The 23,105-nt window shown below is 50.0% G+C and overlaps 1 protein-coding gene across 1 annotated transcript in view; it reads right to left on the minus strand.

The window, feature by feature from the left end:
- CADM1 (cell adhesion molecule 1) overlaps positions 1–23,105 on the minus strand; it is a 167,670-nt gene that overhangs the window by 26,343 nt on the left and 118,222 nt on the right. Inside the window, exons 4-8 of the mRNA XM_050910834.1 lie at positions 21,808–21,945; positions 19,814–19,969; positions 8,883–8,982; positions 5,707–5,879; positions 1,561–1,632 (exon numbers count right to left, since the gene is read on the minus strand). Of these exons, the coding sequence (XP_050766791.1) occupies positions 1,561–1,632; positions 5,707–5,879; positions 8,883–8,982; positions 19,814–19,969; positions 21,808–21,945 (639 nt within the window). The remainder of the gene's footprint in view (positions 1–1,560; positions 1,633–5,706; positions 5,880–8,882; positions 8,983–19,813; positions 19,970–21,807; positions 21,946–23,105) is intronic.

Below are 23,105 nucleotides of genomic sequence, written 5' to 3' on the forward strand. Positions count from 1 at the left end.
GCGCGCTTTGGAAGCCAGTCCTAGGGCGATCCCTAAAACGACAGGCTGATGATAACCCCGTTCCCGGGAAAAGGACAGTCGTTACTGTTTGCAGGCACCGACGTAAACTTAACGGGGTCAATCAAGCACCAAGACAAATTCTTCCTTCTGGCCTTCCCAAATTCACTGAAAGCGTAAAACAAAAGAAAACTGTATGCACGTCCACTTACACTGAGACACAGGGGACCGAGTTTCTCTGCAAACGGCTCTTAAGGAGACTTTAATAAAGTCTGACACCTACTCTGAAATGAAAGCTGGTTAAGTTAAGAAATGAAAACCAGAATTGAAACAAAGCGACCAAATCGCAAAATGGGGAAGCGTTCACGGTAGAGCGTCTCAAGCATCCAAGCTTGGGTGCCTGGAGTTCGGTGTTATTGATAACCACCTGGAAAGAGGAAGACAGGGAATGGCAAGGTCTGGACAACACGATGGCGGATGGCGGACGGCGCGCGCACCGCGCGCGTTAAGGCACGTTGGAAGAAAGGCTTCAATTGCTTGTCCATGCCAGCGGGGTCTGACTTGGTTGCACAAACCTCAGAAGGAAAGAAGCCACAAAACACCCGGAGCGGGACAGTTAGAGTCAGCTGGGCAACGTCACAGAAGCAAACAAAACGTGAAGGCATTTACACAGGGGATGGTGTACAGCAACAATAAACGTTATGCCGTTAGCTATTCAATGGTCCATTCTCACCTTCGGTTTGTCACCTCTGCCTCAAAAAAAGGAAAAAAAAAAAAAAAGGGGCAAGCAAAAGCAGAAGCAGCAGTTGAAACAGAAAAGATCAGAAAAAAGACAATGCAAATGATTACAAATAAATCAGAAAGGCCTTCCTTATGAGTTGGAGAGAGTCGGGCCTAGTGAGGAAGTATGACGGATGCGTGTAAAAGAGAGAGGTGCCTCGCGATCGGCTGGTTGTTTTTATTCATCTTTTCTCGCAAGACAGGGAAAAACTCAAAATGCTAAAAGCCAGCTCCTCAAAAAGGGTCCTACAGACGGTGTTCGGCTCAATAAAAAATGACTGGTGGAATTCACTTTGCTGGGAGAGCGAGGGAGAGGGCTCAGCACAGAGACAGACCGAACACCTAGGCATGAGAAAAAGCATCTCGAGTCACGTGAGGCGGATTAAATTACTGAAGACCAAACTTTCTGCTTCCGAGTCGAAATTGCTCCGACATGGATACTGAGGGGGTTGAGGCTGAAACACCTGCCCGTAGTAAGTGAGCGCTAAGGCTGTTTGTACCCTGCGTTTGAAAGCACCCAATATTGGCCACCAGTAACCGAATTAATAGCTTTTTCTGCCACGGCAATTCCCGCCTTTCACAAACACCTCCAGTAAGGACTGTCCAACTCGTCGACCTGCCGGCCCAGGACTCGCGCCGTACGGTGGGTGTATTTGAGAGAAAAAAAAAAACCCAAATGCAAGTGATTCGTTTGTTGTTTTTCCCCAGGCTTCATGCTCTGCTTACATACATAAAAGACAATCAACATTCAGGACATTTCCAATGGTTATGAAGGTACCATACCTGTGATGGTGGTAGGGATGGTGGTGGTAGTGGTGGTGGTTGTTGTGGGAGGAGGGATAGTTGTGGGGGGATCTGGATAAAATATAAAAAGGAAAATAATAAAAAAGCAAATTAAGAAAAAACAAGCAGAACACAACAGCGGTCAATCGTGATCAGAGAAAAACGAGGACGCTAAGAAGCAGCACGGCTGTCGGGTGCCTTTCCTCCTCTAAAACCAGGTGGCGACTGCCCAGCTGGCTTTAAGGACGGCGGGCCAGATCCTCGGCAGCTGGACGCGGCTTCGAGCTCAACCCGCACCTCGGGAGCCGCGCGCGGACTTACTCTAGCTGGAGAATCTGGCCCCGAAACCCTCCCCCCTTTGGCCTGCTACAATGCTAAAAAAAAAAAAAAAAAAAAAAAAAAAAAAATTAAAAAAACAAATAAAACCCAGCATAAATTAGTCAATGAGAGAGAGAGAAATGGAATGGGAGAGGCATAAGAAAAATAAACTGCACGCTTTCCACGACAAAAAGAACAGTTTACATGTACAAAGAGAGACACAGTGGTGCTTTGTTGCTTTTCTACGTGTACTTTTGAAAATCCAGGCGGGAGGTTCGTGTGAGGGGCCCTGCTGCGCTTAACAGGCTAAATATCAACAGCACGTGAAGATACCTCACTTTCTTCCCAGGGCCGTTAACTTCGCTATTCTTCCTCTATGAATACACGGCAGCAGGATGTTAAAAACCACTTCAAAGATAGTAATAAATACAGAGAAATGAGAACATCATTACTAAATATCAATTTCAAGGTATGAAGAATTTCACCAAGATCTTTTAATAAAAAAAAGTCAATATTTTTCTGACAATTTCAGTTGAACGCTCTTGTTTTTCCTACTAGGGCATCGTTAATGAGAAACACCGATACGGGGATGTTTCTCTCTGCGACTGACAACCATTCCTCAGACGTACTTGACCTGTTGAGACTCAAACATTGCCGCTCTTCACAGCATTTGTGTTACGTACAGGGGCACATCCTCGTCAAAATTACTGGGCAGGAGAAGGTAGATATGAGAAGATGTAAAAGAAAAAACATGTATCAATGCCCAGATGATCAAACTGAATGCGCTAAGCAGTCGAGAAGGCTTTGAACTACGGATTCATTCGGCAATAATAGAGCATGAAACATTTCATGGGCTTTTGATTTTAGGTTTCCTCTATAGCATGTCGACTTTTCATCACTAACACAGCTGCTACTCTTTTATCTCCAAGCGAGCTCTCTCAGATTCCCTAAGTAAGACATCTGAACTTTAATTATATGCTGCACCTTTATCATACTCCATACAACTTCCCGAAAGTTAAGAAACATTGCCTCGGAGTTCGCTTCGCTGTGGAGCGCTTATTTACGGTTATATTATAAGCGGTTATCGTCCTTCCCCTACGTCCGAAGCATCCCGGTCCCTACACTTACGACAGGGCACTTCTTACTCGCTCGTAACGCGTGCGTCTCCCTAGGAGCAGCGGAGACGGGAACAGCTGAAGCCCGGGGGGAGAAAGTCCCTGGCCTTCCACCAAACTGCACGGGGACGGTGCCACGCAGCAGACTCTTCCTCGACAAAAGCAAACAAAAACGGTTGCGCGCTAATCGCGCTAGAAGTTTCTAGCAAATGCCTCTGCCCGCTCCCACGGGGAGGAAAAGCGTGAAAACGCATTTTAAAAATAAACGTGTTTTCGGTGCGTGTCAATGTGATTAGACACCCTTATACCACGTGCGCAGCAGCGGAGGCAGGTGTGTCAAGCACAGCTCAGCAGCAGCGATTTTGCAAGCCCTGGCTGCTGGAAGCCATCTGCACGTCACACCGTTTAACTGCGGATGCATCCCTTTGGCACGGGGACTACGTCCACCCTGCCTCTCGTGGAGGTGCGCCGGACCACGGCTCTGCCGTGCCTACCGCTACTCCCCTACGGCACCTCGGGCGTGGAGGGGCCGTGTCCGTCATTCCCCCGATTCCCAAGGGAACGTGACCGGTGGGGAGCTCTGCACCAACAAGCGGTGGCAGCCGGCCCCGTCCGTGGTGAGGCCGAGGACAAGCAGCGAGGCACATCCTCCCACCGGCTTTCACGCTAGCGCCCACAGAGACGTGTCTGCAAGGACACGGGTCCCAGGGCTGCCGTAATATTCGCTGCCTTGTAGCGGGGGAAGGTGCCGAGGGCCGGAGACGTCAGGGCTTTCCAGCGACGAGCGGGGCGAGACCAGCACGCTCTCTGCAAGCAGCAGAACTTGCCTTCAGTGACAGCTCGAGTTAGGTTCTGTACCAGAAGGCTTTGGATGATGGCCACAGCCCAACCGCTTCCTCCACGCCACCGGCTCTGGATTTCTCCCTTCTAAATTCAGGGTTAAAAGGATTCTTTATGCTGTCCAGAGCGCCGGATCCTAGCGGGACGCTCCCAAACGTGCAGAAACTGGACGTGATGGGACGTAAAACCGTCATCTGCCCGCGAGCTCCTGACGGCCCACGAAAAGCCCTCCCCTACACGGCCAAAACGGCTGCCGGATGCCTGAACTAGAGTCCGCAGGTTTCCATCCCCCGGGAACCCGCGCCTCCTTTAAAATAATACCGTCCCGGGCCTCCTCCTGTGGATTTAATCCTGAGGGGGAGCAGCACCGAGCAAGCCCGGTGCGGTCCAGTTCTCGCCCCCATCCAAAACGCAGATTAACTAACGAGTGCGAGAGCTACTATGAGCTCTGAATCCCAGGTCAGTGACGTTGGTGAGGGTTCACCTGGCACCCGCTTGGGGCAAAACAGGCACGTAGAACTACACACGGAATGAAACCGCCTCATCTACAGCTGCTTTACGGCAGCGGCTTTCCGTCGTTTCAATCTCACGGGGGACTGCCTGTGTCCTATTTCAACTTCTTTGTTCTCCGCAACGTTAGTTGTTTCTTTAAACACCGATGTAAACGAGGTTTGGGGTTTTTTTTAACGTGAGCGTACAAATTGTTCCATCACAAATGCATATTTGACTTCATTGTGTAAACTGGAGTCTTTTGGAGCTACAGGCACTAGAAAACTACCCGTTACGATGCGGGAGATGAGTTCCATTTCAGCTCCAAGCTGTAGCTTTGGTATTTTCTTCAGTCTTTGGGCAAGTTCCTAGGACTGCGCTTAAAATCGCTCACGTGCAAGTGGCATTTGGACAGGCGATGGGAGCTTCTCGACTTTTTATCTGGATCAGAGCAAGTACGAGAGAATTTGGACTGCGGAGCTTCAAGCGGCTGTTGCATGGAATGAACTTCAAACCAAAGCAAGCTACTGTCCCATCCGAGTAACAGGCAATACCCACCACGAGCTTAGCCCAGCCACACAATAACCACTCTTAACAGATAAAGTTTAAATATGCAGCCCAAGGGAATTGCTCATAATTAAACCGGGGGATCACTCTTCAAGCACCTATTGAATCCTCATTACGTGCAACGCCTCGTGACAGGAGCACAAGGTTTAAAGCAATGGCAAAATAATGCAGAGGAACCGAAGAACTGAAGTAGGTACTTAATAGCGCTTTAAAAAGACGCTGAGGCATGTTTTAGTGTCTGCTCAGCCGCCACGGACAGGCTTAAGGCATCTCATTCCTCCAGTTTATTTACTGGTTTGTAATTATCTGGGGACGCTGGCTGATTCTTCGGTAATTTAGCTCGCTAATGAAAGACTTGGAACACCCCCCCCCCCGCGCCCCCCCCCCCACCCCGGACCATTGCTGAGGACACTGGAGAAGGCATTACAAAAAGGAGAAGGAATTATCGGAGAAGTCCTAGGGGAACCGTCAGGCCAGAGAACTTCACAGTTCTCCCCGTGCCCCTGCTCTGGCTTTTCCTTAGGCTTCCCCTGAGAGCAGAGGAGCGCCGTGGCAAGCCCACGAGGACAGCTCCGGAGGAAGGAGCTCACCGGACGCTGGAACAGGCTCTGCACCCGATGCACGACACCGAGAGTTACAGGAGCAAAAGAAATGGTTTTCCAGCCCCTACCCCAGCCCGGCATAGCGTAGACGTGTCGGGAGCTATCTGTAAATCTTGCATTAAGCAAAACGTTAACTTCTGTCAAAGCTTTCAGAGCGCGGTATGTTGCAATTACGTGTAAATGAGTCTAGAAGAACGGTGGTTTTTCTCACGTACCGTATACAAACAGCATGTAATCCGCATGTGATTTCCCCACCGCGTTTGAAGCCTCACAGCGGTATGTACCATTATCTGTTTTGTTTAGGTTACTAATGAGAAGGTTTGAACCAGACACTACAACGTGTTGAGGCATCTCATCATCTACTCTTAACCACCTCATGTCCGTAGGCCTACAGAGGAGGGAGAAAAAGAAACAATCACATTACTATTTTCCTATGGTAAAGATGGCATCTTCAATAGTTCATCCACAGACAGAAAGCCCAAACCAAGAAAAACTGTAAAGAAATAACACATACTTTTTTGCACTACTCAAGCCCAGATGCTGTCGGGCTTCCTCAATTTAAATTTACTTTAACCCCACAGGAAACTGTATCCAGACCTTAAATTTTCGGAAAACACTAATGCAAGCAGGAAGAAAGTTCATTAGTGGTTAATCATTCGCTTACTGAGAAAACCTGAAACCTTTGAGGCTAGGGACTCAATGTGCATCCACAGGCTGCTCTGAGTGCAGATCTGGAGAGCGCGGGGCAGAAACAAGCGCGGTTTTGTCAAGTTTGAGCCCTTCCGCGCCGCTACGCGACGGACCTGTTTCGCTCAGCGGTGGCCGGGCCGCTCGCTCCCAGCCTTTCAGCTGCTGGAGGAGAGGAACGCTTCCTCCTCTCGCCCAGTCCCGCCTGGCCGAGAGGCCAGCCTCTCTCCTGCATCCCTTCGCTAACGGAACCAAAGCGAGCGTCACGTTTGCATCACTTAGGGAACGAAAATCGCTTGTTTTGTTAGAGCTGGTAAAGAAAGCGAGTGCTGGGGGGCTTGGGGGCGGGGGGGCAGCGTCTTTTTCTTTTTTAACTTATTATTATTATTATAGTCTTAAGCAGCAGGAAGGGGACAGATCAGCTACTCCTGAGACAGCCTTCCCCAGCAAGAAAAACAGAGCACCATTCAGGGCGGCTCAACAGTGAGCTCTTAAAAGGTGCAGTGCAACAGCTCTCAGCCTGCCGAGTTCCAAAGCCTGCAGGTCGGACTTTGCTGGGAGCTCGTGCTGCTGGAGGCACCTCACAGCTCGGGCTTTTCCTGGCGTCCAGATGGTAGCCTACTGTCATGACGTAGAAGCTGCTGAAGTTTCAACATCCCAGCCACACTGCTGGGACGGATACAACACCGAGCAAAAGCAGTTGGGTATCGGCTGCCTGCTACAAAGCTGACATCTGGTTTTGGACAAGGGCTTGGCACTCTCCTCCTCGCTTTCGAGCCGTCAGCGCACGAGCCACGGCACGGGCAGCAGAAGCTCTCGAGAGAGCCGAATTGCAGTTTAACCTCCATATGGGCGGAAAGGGTTTTGACGCTCCTGGCTACGGTTTTTCAAAAGGCTGTTTGCGATTTTGGAGTCCCAAGGTTTCCCACGCCGCGTGCACGGCACAGCAGCCTGCTTCTCTGAGACGTGTCTCGCCCTGCATGTCCTAAAAGTGACCGTTTCAGTATCTTCCCGCTTTTGCCATAGTCTCGGGGCGGGGCGGGGGGTTGTGTCTAATCTAACAAAATACCTGTATTAACACCAGAACAGAAATTTCTGCTCTGCGGTCTTTTGTTTTCCTCTGAGCTTCCCTGCCCCAATGTCTACGTTGCCAAATTTTGCAGAGAAATGATTTTGTTTAACTGGAGAAACATCCCTGTTCGTCTTAAACCTCTGTAAAGGACTTGAAGAAATCTCTTTGTCTTAAACACACAGAGCTAAACACAGCCCAGTGTTTTACTGGGTATTTTCTTACGCTTTGAGAGACACAGGTGAAGTGACCTACATAAGCGAATTCCTAGCACGTCACTAGCATCACCGTAACGTTAAGTGGCATGCTGCCGGGGAGATGTGCCTGTCTTATTTAACATGTGTATGTCTTATTCATAGCCTGGAAGAAAAAAAAACCAGTAAAGAAGCCTATTCATTAAATTCCCAGATGATAGCAAACGGGAGGAACGGCAGTCACCCATGAGGGGAGGAATGCAAAGGGGCTCTGACAGCCTCTGAGCAGGGAATAGGTATTAAAATGGAACTCGGCAGGGGACGTGCCCGTCTCTAATGTACGGCGAAGGCATCAGCCTCGTGCCGAACAGGAGAAACCGGGAAGCAGGAATCAACAAAATAATCTGGGAGAGGAGGTACGCTACCGTGGAGGATGACGGTACCCCAAGCCTCCTCGGTGCTGAGCGCGTACACCCTGCCTGCCGCTGCCCACAGCGGCAGAGCTGCCAAACTAGATGGCTTCCAGTTCGACTACGCCTGCAGTAACTCCTCAGCTCTGGGCACGCTACCAAGGAGAAGCTGACAGATTTCAGGGATGTTTGCAGAGATCTCATGAACATGACGAAAAAGAAAAAAGGATAGTAAATACTTGACAGCCATAAATCCAAGTGGAAGAGGAAGTATTTAAAAAAACAAAAAAAAAAAGGGAAAAAGAAAAATAAAAGTCGACAAAACTTAAATTAGAACAACAATGGAAGTGTGGACGAAAATCTACCCTCCCTTGCCAGGGTTTTCCTGGTGCATAAATTTCTTCAACTATATAAGAAAGCCTCAAGGGCATGGCAAGAAGAGGAGAAAGAATAAAACCTGCATTTCATAAAAACCACACAGGGCACCAAAAAGGGAGGAAAATCATCACACAGTCAATACAAGCAGAAAGACAGACTGCCTTACCTCGGGGATCCATTCCACTCTTACAAGCGCTCAATTCTTTGGTGCCAGTCTCGCTTCCGCGTACCGGCACCTCACTGGGATTCGATACGCCGGCCCCTGACCTCGCTTTTGCAGATTCATTGCAACCGACTGCCACCCAAGCCATTCCCGGGGGGAAGAGGCGCACGGTTGCGGGGCCTTTCCCTTCTGCACCCGAGGGCTCGCTGCGCGGTGGCCGTGAAGAGCTCTCCTCGGAGCTCTTCGCGTGGAAATCCCTCGGCCATCAGGAATAAACGCGCATCAAAACAGAGGTCTTTAACTGCGCAGCAGACGCTCGGGTGCAGAAAGCGCGCCTCTCCTTCGCACCGTTACGTCGTCTTCGCAGCAGGGAATGGCGTACTGGGTGTCTGCAATAGCAACAGAGGCCAAACAGCGTCCGCGTGCTTCTGCAACGCGACCCCGTCACCGCCGGACAACCCGGTCCGTCCCGGGGCAGCGTCCAACTTACTGTGGTTTTCCGAAAGCTGCGCACGTCAGTTCGAGCGGCTCCCCTTCTCTCGTGAGGCCTTGCACCGGGTAATTCTGAGAAACCCGCACTTGAGGCTTATCTGCAGGGACAAAAACAGCGTTTCGTAAACCCTCGCGGCGAACCGGACCAGGCCGGCGCGCGCCCGAAGCAGGAGGCAGCCGCCACCACAGCAGGGAAAGGGGGAGCTGCCGGCGCCGCGCGCCCCGGCCGAAGCACCCCGCTTCCCCGGGAAACGCATTCTGCTGCACTGGAGTTTCTCTCTGAGCTCGCTCAAGCTAAAAGGAACTCATTTGCCTTCCCGGTGCGGTGAAAGCAGAGATATCTGCAGGGCTCGGAACTGATAGGTTTTATTGTGGATCCCACATCGCTGTACGACCACGCTTGGCGTCCACGCATATTAATATGTTGGGCTTTACAAGAGATGCTTGCTAGAAACACAAAAAGAAGTCACAGCCACTGCTGCTTTTGTTTAAGCAACAGACGGTTTTACGTTGTCCAAACGGAGCTCTTCTGAAGCCTAAAATAAACACAGAGAATTAAAGCATTTATAGTTAGGGAGCCAACTGAAAAACACTTCGGTAAGACCCTGCAGGAAAAAAAAAAAAGCAAGCCACACCACAAACCTAGAGTCCACAATTAAAAAATTCATTACCTCCTACAACCAAAACACAGATTAAAAACGCAATCTAAGCTGTAGCTAAAATGTTATCAGTGCAAGAAATCAATTCAATGCTACAAATGCCATTAAGCCATATATATTTTTCAGGAGTTTACTCAACTGTAAGGAACAAAGGAAGGCAAAAAATCAGTATGCATAAAGGTTGAAACCATTTAAATGTTTCTATTTCCTTTGAGAGTAACTGCTACCAAAAATATTGGCTTGCTGCATTTTATTAACTGTGTTTAACTCATTAACATGCTTCCTATGGAATAATAGAGATTAGGGAAAAAAAAAAAAATCCGTGTCAGGATTTAACCAATTTAAACTCTCATAATTTTCAGTAATGGAATAAGCTACACGAGTAAATCCTCTCTCGAGATGACTATACCGCAAACATTTTATAAACTAATCCCCATTACAGATGCCTCTCGCAGCTATGCAACTCGGGCGTCTCCGCCGGCTGGAAACGGCGGCAGCCGCGCGGGGACCGCGATGCTTCGGGGGTGTCGCACGTCCGAGGTGCAGGAGTCCCAGTTCCACTGGAAACGCGGGCGACTTCGGCGTGCCTGGAAACACGCCTAACGCTCTGCACGTGCAAAATAAGGACGCGGGAGCGACCGGTACGTTCCAGGCGCGAGCAGAGCGGAAAAAGCTCCTCCGTAGGAGGGTGAAAGAGCCTCTGAGCGTGCCCTCGAGGCAAACGCCGGAGCGGGGACCTGTCCCCGGCGTACCCGGGCTCCCCCATCGCGGCGAGGTGCAGGGACGGCCAAGGCGGTCCAGGCCTCGGAGCCCTGGGAGGGACGGCGGCACGAGCAGGCACAAGAGAAGCACGGGAAAGCAAAAAGCAGCGCTGAAATACCGTACTAAGCTTGGTCTGCGACGCCCGGCTCTGCGCCACGAGCGCTCGCACGATGCATAAACACGGGAAGACGAGTTAAACCAAGTATTATGCGGCAAGTAAATCACAAGCAGCATCTTAAGCGCTGTGCTCACGCTCACCACTCTCATTCACAATTCCCACCCCCCCGGCCATCTGCTCGCTATTTATTATTTGCTTTGCGGCAGTACCTCGGAGCCCATGCCAGAAACACGGATGCTATTATTACACTCTGTGCTGTACAAAGAGTAGAAAACCTTTTCAGCCCAATTTACATGGGAACACAAAGGCTACAGCACCCGGTGCCGAGAAAGCTCTGCGCCACTTCTTCTGCAGCTTGCCTCTCCTGTTGCTCCCGTCGTTTTCAGTAGATAAATTCCAGTGTTTCTAATGAGCTGTTTACCGGCTGACAATTACTTATGGAAATCGAGGCTTGCCGCACTGAGAATGAACTGCAAACTAGGTGAGCTCTCCCACAACTTCAGGAGGCGAGCCCTTCCATTTCAGCTTTCCTGCCCCACAGTCTTCATTCAAGAAATGAGAGCAGCAAAGCGAACCCGTAACATTTCGGCCCGGCCGCCGTAGAGGTGTCACCTGCAACAGAAACCGGGGCTTTAGCAGCGCACGGGCACGCGAAGGCAAGAGCGTTCCCAGGGGAGCTGCCGCAGCGAGCGTCCCTCCTCAGCAGGACTCGCCGGCACGCCGGTCGTTACAGCGGGCACTCCTGAAAACGCTTCACGAGTCTGGAGGGTTCTGAGGGATGGCTGGGCGCTCCGGAGAACCGACGTTTTAATTAGGCTCACGGCATACAGAGAAAATGTCACGTGCTTCAACCAAGAATTTGGGGGTGTGGGGGTGCGTGTGTCTTTTTTTCCTCTTTTTTAAGGACATGCCTTTAGATAACCTTCAGTTCTACTTCTACCGCTAAGCGTCCCGTCCCGGACAAAGTCAGCGTATTTTCTTCAAATTACGGACTCTGTTAGTAAAGCTTCGTAAAATGCCGAGCGCCGTGGGATCCCGAGCTCAGTGCCTACACGGGATCGTGACATTTAGTGGCCGACACTGGTAAAGTTGTGACGGTTTTCAATGCCTGGACTAGCAGTTTGCCACCTACTAACCACTTCATGAAAAAGGCCACGTTCTAGTCGCGACATCTGTGGCTGTATAATCCGGGGCAACGACTATCTCGGATGGCGACGCAGGGCGTTAGGCGAGCAGCAGCAGAGCTGTTACCACCAAGCGCATTCCAGCAGCCCGAAATCCTCGACTTGGAACTCCATAATATCATACCGCTGGATTACTACATAAAAATAAACGCTTGCAGCTATGCATCTAAGCCACCACATACTCCACCGGCAGCCAATTAGATCTAACAACCCAAAGCTATTTCCTAGTACGCCTATTTCTAGCGGCTTAAAAAAAACAGCCTGGTAATTTAATAAGGCACCTTTATTAGGCTAAATTCATTCAAAAGCTAAGAGTGATATACAAGGTTAAATACCAGGAGTCTAAAGGTTACGCTGTAGCAGCAACCAATTTGAAAAACTTATTACAGACCCATTCTGCGTTTGATGAGATTTCTTTTACAAGAGGCGCACGGCGTGCCTGCGAGCGCGGGAACCGCAGCCTTCCCGGCGGGGACAGCACGCCCCGCTCCTCGCCCCGCCGCTCAGCCACGGCGCCTGCCAGCCCGACCCCGCGCCCAAAAAACGCTCCTTCCCCCCGCTCCCCGCCGAACAACCTCTCTTTTAATTTCTCAAGCGACGGAGATGCCGAGGACTCCTCCAGCCGACACGTGGTGCCGAAGCGGCAGGCGCTCGATGGCTCAGACGGAGCCCGGCCGACAAGGCGGGAGAGCGCATCTCCCCTCCGGACTTCACCGGCCGTCCCAGGCTGCACCCACTGACGTTTCACAGTTTTAAAGCCCCGTGGTTTGGAAGTCAGCACGACGCTCGAGTTATTCTGCATTTGTCCCAACTCTTCCTCTTACTAGCGGCTCGCCCAGTTTTCGCGCCATCAGCAAAGATTACGAACGGTGACTTTTTCAGAACTCCAAATGCTTCGTGGGAGCGCCGCACAGCATCGGGCCAAGCACCCAGGCCAGCGCATTCACTCTAAAAATACCACCGTTTGCTGATGACTCCCTAATGACTATCCTTTGAGATCTGCCAGTTAGTGATTTCTTAATCCATTTAAACGCGCGCTCCATCGATAATGCTCAGATCTCACTAATCAGCCGAGATAAAACGTTACACTGAGTTCGGTGCCTTACAAAAGCCTAAGCCTATTATTTCTACCCACCTCCTTTCATCAGGCCAACCGACGACCTCAAAGGCAGGCAAAGCTCACCGTCTCAGAGCCCGTCGCCAGACGGATCTGGTGAGCCTGACCTCCTCGTGCGCCCAGGGTACCGCGATGCTCCGGCCGGGTCAGCCTCGGGACCCTCCGCCGCACACCCCCTTCCCTCCCCGCCGCACCCAAAACCAAGCCGCGGGCAAACTTCCCACCTCCCCCTAAGCGCCTCTTTCCAAACGGCTGGCCTAACCTTTGGAGCTCCTGGAAGCGCGCGGCAAGCGCTCCGGAGGTGGTAGCGGCAGGGGTTTCTCTAACCACCCGCCCCGCGGCTAAATTCTCAGACATCGCAGGATGCTAACGCACGGTAGGCATGACTGTTATCTTGGAGTACGACCACGTGCTTAAATAAAAGGCTGGTCTTCTTGGGAAAGGCAAGAAGGCACATGAAAGGTGGTTACGTTCTCGCCCGCATGCCTCTCCCCCGAAATACAGTCAGAATACGCATAAGGAGGAAACTACGTGCAATAAATTGAACTCCGTGGTCGCATCCAGCGGTTTCACTGTGCACAAGAGCTACTAGAAGCTGCGACAGAAAACCTGCGTTGCACGCGACGTACGTGTTCTTTGGGGCCAGGCCAATCACACCAGAGTTGAATCATCACACCGCAGCAGCTCCTGGTCCTCCAGCAATCTCCGTGCAAGCGATACGGCTCCTACGATGCAGCAATCTGTCCGCTCTAAACACAAAACCTGCACCGAAACAGTCATGAGTAACACAGTAAAGACATTTTGGGAAACACTACTTCTTTTCCGAAGCCCAGGTGACTCATAAGCCTCGCCAACCACCACCAGTGACAAACCAGTCAACCCTTCCCGGCCGACGCGCTCCCAGCCGAGGTCAGAAGACAGCCGAAAGCCTTCTTCCCACGTGCTGCTCCAGGGGGAAACCATACAAATACACGGATGAGGAAGACAAGCTCTTGAAAGGAGGCTGGGGCTCGCAGAGCTCCACCACAGGGCAGGGACGGGTACTGTCCGACGACGCTGCGGTTCTCCTCGACGGTTCTAATTGCTTACAGACACTCAACGAGAGCGGACAGACACACAGCCAAGAGGGGCTATCCAGGACCTCGGTACGTTTTCAGCCGGGATTTCTCTCTCTCTCTCCTCCAGATTACAGCTAAACATGTACATCAAGCAAATTGCACGTGCCTGTAGACGGCTGGTTTCTTCCCGGCAGACACGAGCAAAGGCGTGCTCCTGCAGCGGGTCTGGGACCGGGGTGCTGCAGCACGCGGCTCGGCGTCTTCTGCAACGCCGGACTGTTTGCCAACAGAGAAAACTACAAAATGGATTCTTTCAATGATTCAGCTGAAAATGCTCTCGCCTGCACCGTGAAATTAGGCACCGAATCCAAGTTTTAAAACCCATTTTACGATTACTGTATTTATTCCTGATGCACACCTCTTGGCAAAAATGATGACAGATGGCATCCTCAGGAGAAGGATCCCACAGGTCAAGCAGAGTTCCTGCCCGCTTTAGGTAATTCCAGCTTCTAAATCACCCAGATAATACTTCATATATCTTTCTTCAGACGGGCACTATTTCATCCAGCTCCTCATCTCTGCTCTGGTCCGCAGCCCAAACTAGCTATACAAACCAACTGACTTCTGGCAGTTTCTGTAGCTTGCCACCCTGGCATGCTGGGGGAAGAGCAGGAGGAGCGTGGCCTTCAACATTAAAAGAAGCCAGCGAAGTTAACATTTATACGCAGGTGTAAATACAACCGTCACCTTTATTCTAAAATCAGGCGGGTTTGCCTATCAGGAGGCGAAGTCTGCGTCAGAGACAGCCCAGACCCAGCAAAATCCCGTATCATCTTCTCCTCCTCACCTTTTGCAAGGACAAGAGTCTACATTGCTGATTTTCAGCCGAAATACAGGAATCCATTCAAGAAGCAGATCCCGCGTTTAGAATAACTTGTTCACAACTTGTCTGGAAGAGCCTTTCCGACCCCAAACACGACTTTACGAAATTCGCCCTCGGCTAAAGGAAGTTAAACACCTAGCTTGTAGCAGGAAAAGGAAAGCCAAAGCCCGACAGGTACGGTGGGTATAAACACCTCCCTTTTAAATATTTAAGCCCACGCCGCTGCTTAATGCTTGCGAAAGGCAGAGTCCAGGCCGTACTGCGCGCTCCTCGCTCCCAACAACGCTCCTCCGAGAAAACCTTATTAATGAGCTTGCAAACGAGCACCCAACTGGGAAATGTCACAAACAAGAGCGGCTAATGCCCCAGAAAATCAAATAACTGAACCACTTGGCTGATTGTGGTGCTTTGCATATTTACTGAAAGGAGGGGGGGGGGGGGAAGCTTTAAATCAAAGTTTCTGAAGGGGTCAACACCTCACTGAACAAAACAACTCATTTATTCGTTTTCAGAAATCTCCAGATGATAAATTACATTGATGTTAATCACTTCCCTGCGTACTATGCAATTAATATTTGTACTCGATAGAAATATAAGGATTACTGGAGCTGCGACAGCATACGTATATATGGCCGATTTTTAACATAATTGGGCACAAAGCATTCTCCCCCAGTAACAGCAGAGGCTGTAACGGATTCCATGGGTGCACATTTTAAAAGTACACGTGTAGATATTATAAAAATGAACGTGCAATTAATTATAAATTCAGAAAAGCAAAAAAAAACCAACGCAGAGAAAGTGCCAAATCAAGACTTCGGCACTTTTGCTTCCAGTATCACATAATGAGATAAGGAAAAGTACCACAAAGGCTGAACTGAAATGTCTCCCAGAATATCTGGTTCCATTCAATTCCTTAATGATATTTTAATGCATTTTGTTGCTTCATTTCCTTTCTAAAATTACACTCAGCGCACTGGTCTTCCATCCCTCATTGACGGATCTGAATCACAAAAAGCAAGCAACTCCGGCCAGAATCAGGGGATATTTTCAAAGCAATACCACGCGACATATTGTGGCCGCCCATTGCACAGGGCTATACGTTCACTGGCGCGGCTATTAATCAAGCATGAAAGTGTTATCGTTACTGTGAGTACACAGCACCATTTGTCAAACTCTGTTTGCTTTTGAGAAGCATTACCAGGAGGGTTTCATACATATTACAGAGTGCTTGTTTGCAGAGATTTCTTTTTAATAACCTACCCTGCATTCCTGCGGAAGCATTTATCTCAAAACTTCACAAAGGGCCAGGCCGTGCCACATTATACATGCAACAAATAGCTTACTCCACGAGTAGGACAAGTTAATACTCAGCATGGACCAGTCTTACTCGCAGTTCTGCTGACTACAGCGAAACGGTCCTTCCCCCCAGTACGTGCGCTGCGAACTTGCCATTTATTTTTCAAGTAGGGTATAGTAACAAGCGATCAGCATGTATTGTGACAGCTTATCAGATACTGCACTATGTCTGCGATTTTGCCGTAGCAGAAGCCCCCGCCGTGCGTACGAGGAGGAGCAAGAGACCCGGTCCTCCCTCTCCATCACAGACGTGTCAGGCTCGGCACCCGAGAAGATGCCTGGAAACAACCGGGGAGAGAACAAGGCAGCAGCAAGATGCGTCGGCTGCAGCACGGCGAACAACTGCCTTGTTACACCTCGGCGGAGGCGACCAAGGGTTCGGCGCTGCACCTGCACGGGGCACGCCGGCGCTGCGAGATGAAGCGTTACGACGGACCCCACGCTCTCACCCTGTGAAGAGTCTGAAATTGCTCCGCCTGCCCCTCTCCAAGAGCACTGTCCGCTTCCTTCCTCCCGGCTTCGGAAATCTGGAACAACCCCAGCCTGGGGTGAGGAGGCCAACAGCCATTTAGAAACACCTTCCTGAAGTTATTGAGAAACTTAAACAACCCAAAACCCCGGAGTCTGCAATTTTCTTTGAACAGCAACGCAGAAGAAAATGTTCAAATGAATTGTTTTGAAAACGGAGCGAAGCAGGTCACTCTGCAGCCTTAAATTTCTGCACCTTCCTTCCTTTTTTTAGCAGAGGAGAACATTTCAATAACAGACATAGACGTTTTGGGCAACACTGCCAAATAAGCCGAAGTACAAACGCTCCAGATTGTCAATGACACTTAAGGTCCTCATTAACCAGAAGACATCTGACGTACCTAACCTTAAAAAGAGAAAAGGTAAACTCCCTCGGAAGGGAGAGCGAGGGAACGCGGGGGGAAGAAACGCCTCCCTCCTCCTCTCTGCCGCCCGCCACCCCGAGCCTGCACCCTGCCCGCGCCCCAGCTCTCCCGGGGGAGCCCGACAAAAGCCGCCGCCGCCGCAGCCCCTAAGCAGCGCGTGAGGAACAGCAGCGGCACATGCTTCTCGGAAAACGGCTGGACCGCGTGGGAGAGTAACCTCGCAGAATTTTCGTTTCCAGCTCGCTCGCCTCTGAAGGGCACAGAGGGCAGGGGGCTCAGGGTCTGTTCCCCTTTGCAGGCTGCATTCTGAATACTTCCCTGTGATGACACACGTCCCACCCTTCCCTTCCCCGCTTTGCAAACTACGCAGGCTTTTTGTTTTCTGCTTGTTTTTTTTTTTTCTTGGGGAAAAAAAAAACCATAACTTTTGCGTTGCATCTTAGAAAAAATCTCTCCATACTCTGAAATTTAGTCAGACAAAAAATACCTCATTATCTGAGAAGGCTCCATCCATCATCCTCCTGTCCTTCCCCAACACATTTCATGCTCGAGCTGGATACATTAAGTGCAGAGAAATACAACGTCTGCTGAGAAAAAGATTTTCCTGTGCCCTGCTGATGTTCCGAAGATGCGGATCCGCTGTGCCCTTGGCGGGAACGGGCAGGACATACGGGGAGAGAACCTAAGAGCAGACACTTGAGCAAGCGACGCAGCTAAGTGACCTGGCGTGACGCCTCTCCGGCTGCAAGAAAAGCAGCGACAACCACACGCACGAGCACAGGACGACCAGTGAGTGCCGACTGCCACTGCTTTGGAGATTCGTATCATCAATTAAACCTGATGGTAGGAGCCTGCGTTCCCTGAGAGGCCAAGCCCGCGTCTACAGGAGCTCCGACCGAGGGGCCCGTCCGCAAAGACAGGCAGATTTTCCTCCTGCTCATGCTCTCCCACTGGCCAACAAGTCATCAGCTTGCAGCAGGAAAAGCTCAAGGGTAAAAGTCTGCTCTGCAACTGCCTTTTCTACCCCAAGTTCAGGTCCAGCAGCAGGTATTCAATGCAAACGCCTGGACGCGCTCCAGCATGTGAAGTCCCAAAGCCGGTAACTGCTGGGAGCCGCAAGGTTACGATGCACGACATGTTCTTCTGCCGCTACTCTTCTCTCAAGCCATCTGCCGCTGCCCACCGAAGGAACCGACTGGACTAACGTGGGTCAAGTCCCCGTATATAAACATAATTACTTTTAACAAGCTCAGAGTTTAATCCAGAGCAGAATGTAAAACCAAACCAGTCCGAAAGCCCTTTTCCTACTCATCCCCGTGTCCCCTTCCGAAGAGGCTCTGCGCTAGCTCCTTTCCAACAAGCAGCTCCGGAACAACCCAAGGGGACGCTAAAATCAGCGTTAAGGGCAGAAACTCGTGCAACGGATGCAACGGGAGCCTCCAACGCGTGAGCTGAAGATTGCACGCGTCCCGTAGGACGTCCAAGTAACGGCAGCTTACGTGTGCTTTGCCTTCACTGCACGGGGAACCCTGCAAAGGCTGCAAGCGAAAGCGGTCAAGAAGGGCTTTATTTGAGGAAGAATGGAAAAAAACGTTGTTAAATTTTTGGCAGAAACGGTGCCCTCTCCCATCCCACCGAACGATCAGGATTTCAGAGGAATTGCTGAAAGGAAGCCTAAAGCTAATCTGATGCCCTTTCAACCGCCGGGAAGAAACCCGGCAAGATTTCAATACCTCTGGCTAACAGGGGAGATGGGATTCCTCCCCCCCCCCGTTAAGTATTTGATCAAGCCTCACAAAGGTGCTAATGTATTATTAAAGCTAATGGAGCTCTACAAGAAATGTTAATGGACATTAAGTTTGCATAAATGAATTACACATTAGCACAGTCGCAAGAAATCTAGTATCTGCCAATTTAGGTAGTATCTGATCATTTCTGTTTTCCTCATTACAGGAACATTACTTCCCGCTAGTTTCAGAGATAGGAGAATTGTAACCAAGATGTTCATAATGAAACTACATAATGAAGCAGATGAAATAAATTAATACAAAACTTCCTCTTCTCCTTTTAATGTAACGTTACAGTTGAAGTGAACCTACAAAAACAAGCACTTTGAATCATCCTGGCGCCCCGGTTTTCGGAGGCACCCCAGCCTTGCTGTGAGGACCGTCCGACCCGGCTTTTGGGAGCCATTTTCGGAGCGGCGGTGCGCGTATGCAGCCGCTCCGTCATCTCCGCCAGCTGAAAGTCAGGCACGGCCGCATTTGGGACCACGGGTATTTTCAGGTACCTGCTCAGAAACCTTGTTAACGTCATATACAGTAGAGCAGCTCCTAAACGAAGTGAAATGCATTATTAACACCGAACATGTTAGGAGCATTCTAGAAAATAGGTTGGCCTTAATCACCGGTGCTATCCACATAATTCATCTCTGATTTAGAAAACCAGTTGGTGCTGTATGTTCAGCAACGCACAATACTGAGTTTCTTTTGCACAGTACCAAGTTTTTGCCGGTAAACTCGCAATGGCGGCCAGTCGCTTTGATGTGGTAGTAGAGAAACACTTTCCAAAGAGATACGTAGGTTGCTAAAAGAAAAACACGCAGATTTAATCTGTTCTGACAATTATAAAGCCCAGCCAGGAGCCTCTGGCGCTGCAGATTCTATGTGCAGAAAGTTATTTCTGAAGAGAAGGAAGGTATGTATTTATCATATGGCAGAAGGGCTAGGAAAAGTCGTGGCTTAACCCATGAAGCGGTACCCAACACTTTGATTTCAATTTGTCCATAACAGGGTATCAACCCCGTCTACGCTGTAATTTTATCACGTAGTGAATAGTTCCTGAACTCCTAAAGGGAGCCATTTCACACGTTAAGGGAATGAAAAGTTCTGCTACTCACACATGACTTCCAGGTAACGCTGTGTCTGCAAGTCTTTGACAGCAGGGTGATCCACCAGGCAGATGACAGGGACCCCGTCGTCCTCCCGTCCCACCTTCAGCAACAGCTGACTGGTCACCGTGTACATGTCGGACCACTGCTCCACTTCGGACTTGCCTGCCGGGGAGAGGACAGAGAGAGCAGAGAGCGATCACGGGAGGGACTATCTACCGCACCCAGGTCACCTCCCTCCTTTCCGTGCCCAGGGGACGCGTCCCCTTCGGACAACCGTCCCCCCATCTGCAGCCACTGAGGTTTAGGGGAGCGGGGTACGCGTGCGTGAAGTAACACGCCTCTCCGGGAGGCTGTTGCTAATTAAAGTCCACACCACGCTACCGCAATGATTAACGATCCCCTTCCGCCGTCCCCGAATCCCCAAACTCTGAAATCAATGGAGCTACAAATCCCCTCCCACTCTTGAATCAACAATTAGCTAGAAAAGTGATTAAACAGATTAACTTAATTAAAAGTAGTATTGATAGGCTGAAGCACTTCAGCAGGGCTCCATTTGAAGGAGGGAACAGCAGCGGTGGTTGGAGCAAAGCACGGTTCAGGACTGGCTGCCTGAAGGATGCCGTAACGCACGGCACGGAACCAAGGAGGAAGACAAGACAAGGCAGGAGAAAAAGGATTTTTCCAGGAACTCGGCAAGCGCTTGCGGACAACGCACCTCCGCTTCCTTTTTGAAATACTCTTATCTGTGGCTTTTTGTTTAAGAATTCACAGTCAAAACGTTAGGAGCAACTTTTGTAGCAGAGGTCTTCCAAACACAAAGTATTTCTGCATAATATATTAAAGTGAAACCGAGGACAGATGCAGAAAGCGACACCCCTTGACATCTGGAGGAAAGCCGTCCTGATCGGCAAAGCCACGCTTTCCTGCTATTCACAACCCGCAACCACGTATTTCAGTTTCCCTACTTCTGTTTTTTAAAAAAAATTAAAAAAATCCAAAGAATCAGCTGGGTGAGCTGGTCTTGCAAGAAGCTACTCCTCAGCTCGGCAGTCTTCAAAGAGAAACGAAAGCTGGGACTCAACTGCCAGCACAAGGGAACTCAAATCAAGAAGCCGGACAGGTCAAGCGCAAGGGGTCAAATACTACTGCGCTGCTGCCCGCCGGAACGGGGAAGGAACCCCAGAAAGGGATCACTGGAAGATCTGCGCACCGCGTCGATGACAACCGGTGCTGGGAATCAGCGGGGCACCGCTTCGCACGGCAGCGGGTCCGCGTGCCGCCTTTATCGGCATACTCTCAGCACGCGTCCTACTCGGAGGCGTTGGACTTGAAGAGAGGATTTTATCTTGCCCTTGTAGGGGAGTGGTTTTGAAGTAATGAGTCTGGACTTCTGTAGAGAGCCCTTCAGTATCTCAGAGTGGGTAAAGCACAAAGGTGTTGTCAACCAAGCTCACATCTACATGCAGACTTAAACTAACAGCACGTCACATGCAGTCAGAGTCGGTGACTTGAATGTGCAAATACCGGGAGCAACCAGACTTCAGGGAGTCGGAGAAACCCACCTTGTATGCATATTCAACCGAACGCAGAGAAAAACGCTCTAGAAACAAGAGAGCTAGACGTGAAGGTGAACTGAAAAGCTTTACAGCCCAAAGCGCAGATGATCCTACTCGTACCTAAAACAGGGCGGAGAGCTGCATAAACCACCGCAGAAATAAATTCCACGCCCAGCTTTGGGGCTCCTCAAGGTCACCTGCAGCTACAGAAAGACTCCAGAACCCTGTACTCGAGCCTGGCGGGTAGGCAGAGGACCAAACGGAGTTCAGCCCTTCTGCGTTAAGTGAATAATCTGTCTGCCCACATATTCCTTTGTTCCTGAGCTGGCGTTTCAAGCAGCTCGCTCTACCTCCCCCCCACCGGCAACCGAGAACAAATACCCAGCGTTACATAAATCATTTCAGCTATCTGAAACAAGCAAGCGGCTGAGGGGATGCATCTACCGGTTAGCTCCTTGTTTCCTTTGAACCATCTGATGGTGGTGGCTGGTCGGCTGGCCATGGCGGTGCAGTTCAGCTCGATCTCTTCTCCCTCAACGGCGACTTCTTTCTGGATATCAATTACCAAATTGCGTGGCGGGACTACAATGAAACAACCAACACAACACATGCTTGATGAAAAAACATTTTTTGGTCACTAACGCAAGACAAAACCTTCAGGAAAACCCGTAAAATCCACTAGAAGAAACTAGCCACCAGCATTTATTTGATCTTTCAATCGATCAAATCCTTTGACAGGCCGTTTCACAGTAATCAGAGTAAGCGCTTTCACTCTCCACCTAATAATCATCGTAGTTTCGCAAATTATTACTTATCCAATCTGTAACTTTCTGTTCTCTCTCCCAGGCAGGCACCATTCCAGGGAAGAGCTTTAGTCTTCCGCGCTACTCGGTTGTGTGTGTTGCTATTTAAAAATACAGCTTGACTCTGTGCACATTTCTTGACTTCTTCTGACAAGGAGAGGAAACACAAAAGCTGACATTTGGAAGTGCGTTACTTACCGTGCCTCTAATCTCGCAAGGCAATTTTTCTCTCCCGCTGTTCAGCTTCGAGCCTCAGCCGTAAGGAGTGGAAGCAGGCCAGCAAACATCAAGCTCATTTAAGACGCTCCAAAAGCCGCCGAGCAGAAGCCCAGCGTGGAATGCCCCTCAACCTTTGGAACAACGCCGCGTCCCCCCCACACCACCCTAAACCAAACACAAAACCTTCCCAGAGAGGAGAGAGCCAGCTCTGCATCCAGTGACAGGCGCTTGCACCGTACGGCAGTTCCTTTCGGAAGGTCATTTGCCGTTCTCCCCCGACACGCACCTTCTCATACAACGCAGAGCTAGAAGACTACACTCACTGAAAAATAATCCAGCAATATTCAGAAAGGGGCGAGAACTTCAGGGCGATAACCACCACTGCAGCACAACCCAGAGATGTGACGAACAGGCTTAAAAATTACGACACCGAAACAAGGAATCTCTTCCCCGTGAAAGCACCCACAGCTAGCGAGGCAAAAAAAAACAGAAAAAAAGATGAACATCAAGAGTTCGCAGAGCACAGAGCTGCAGTTTCAGAAAAAACCCAGAACTTCCAAAGGAAACTCAACCTTGCTCTGATCCATGTGACGAAGCAACTGCATAGTTCAAATGCAACTAACACGTTTTTGAGCTAATGAAGCACAAATATGTATAAATACCATCCAGATGATCAAATGGACTAATTAGTCACTTGTGGCTTTTCTCTAAAAAGAACAG

This window comes from Gymnogyps californianus, chromosome 25, assembly GCF_018139145.2.
Source record: "Gymnogyps californianus isolate 813 chromosome 25, ASM1813914v2, whole genome shotgun sequence".
NCBI lineage: Eukaryota > Metazoa > Chordata > Aves > Accipitriformes > Cathartidae > Gymnogyps > Gymnogyps californianus.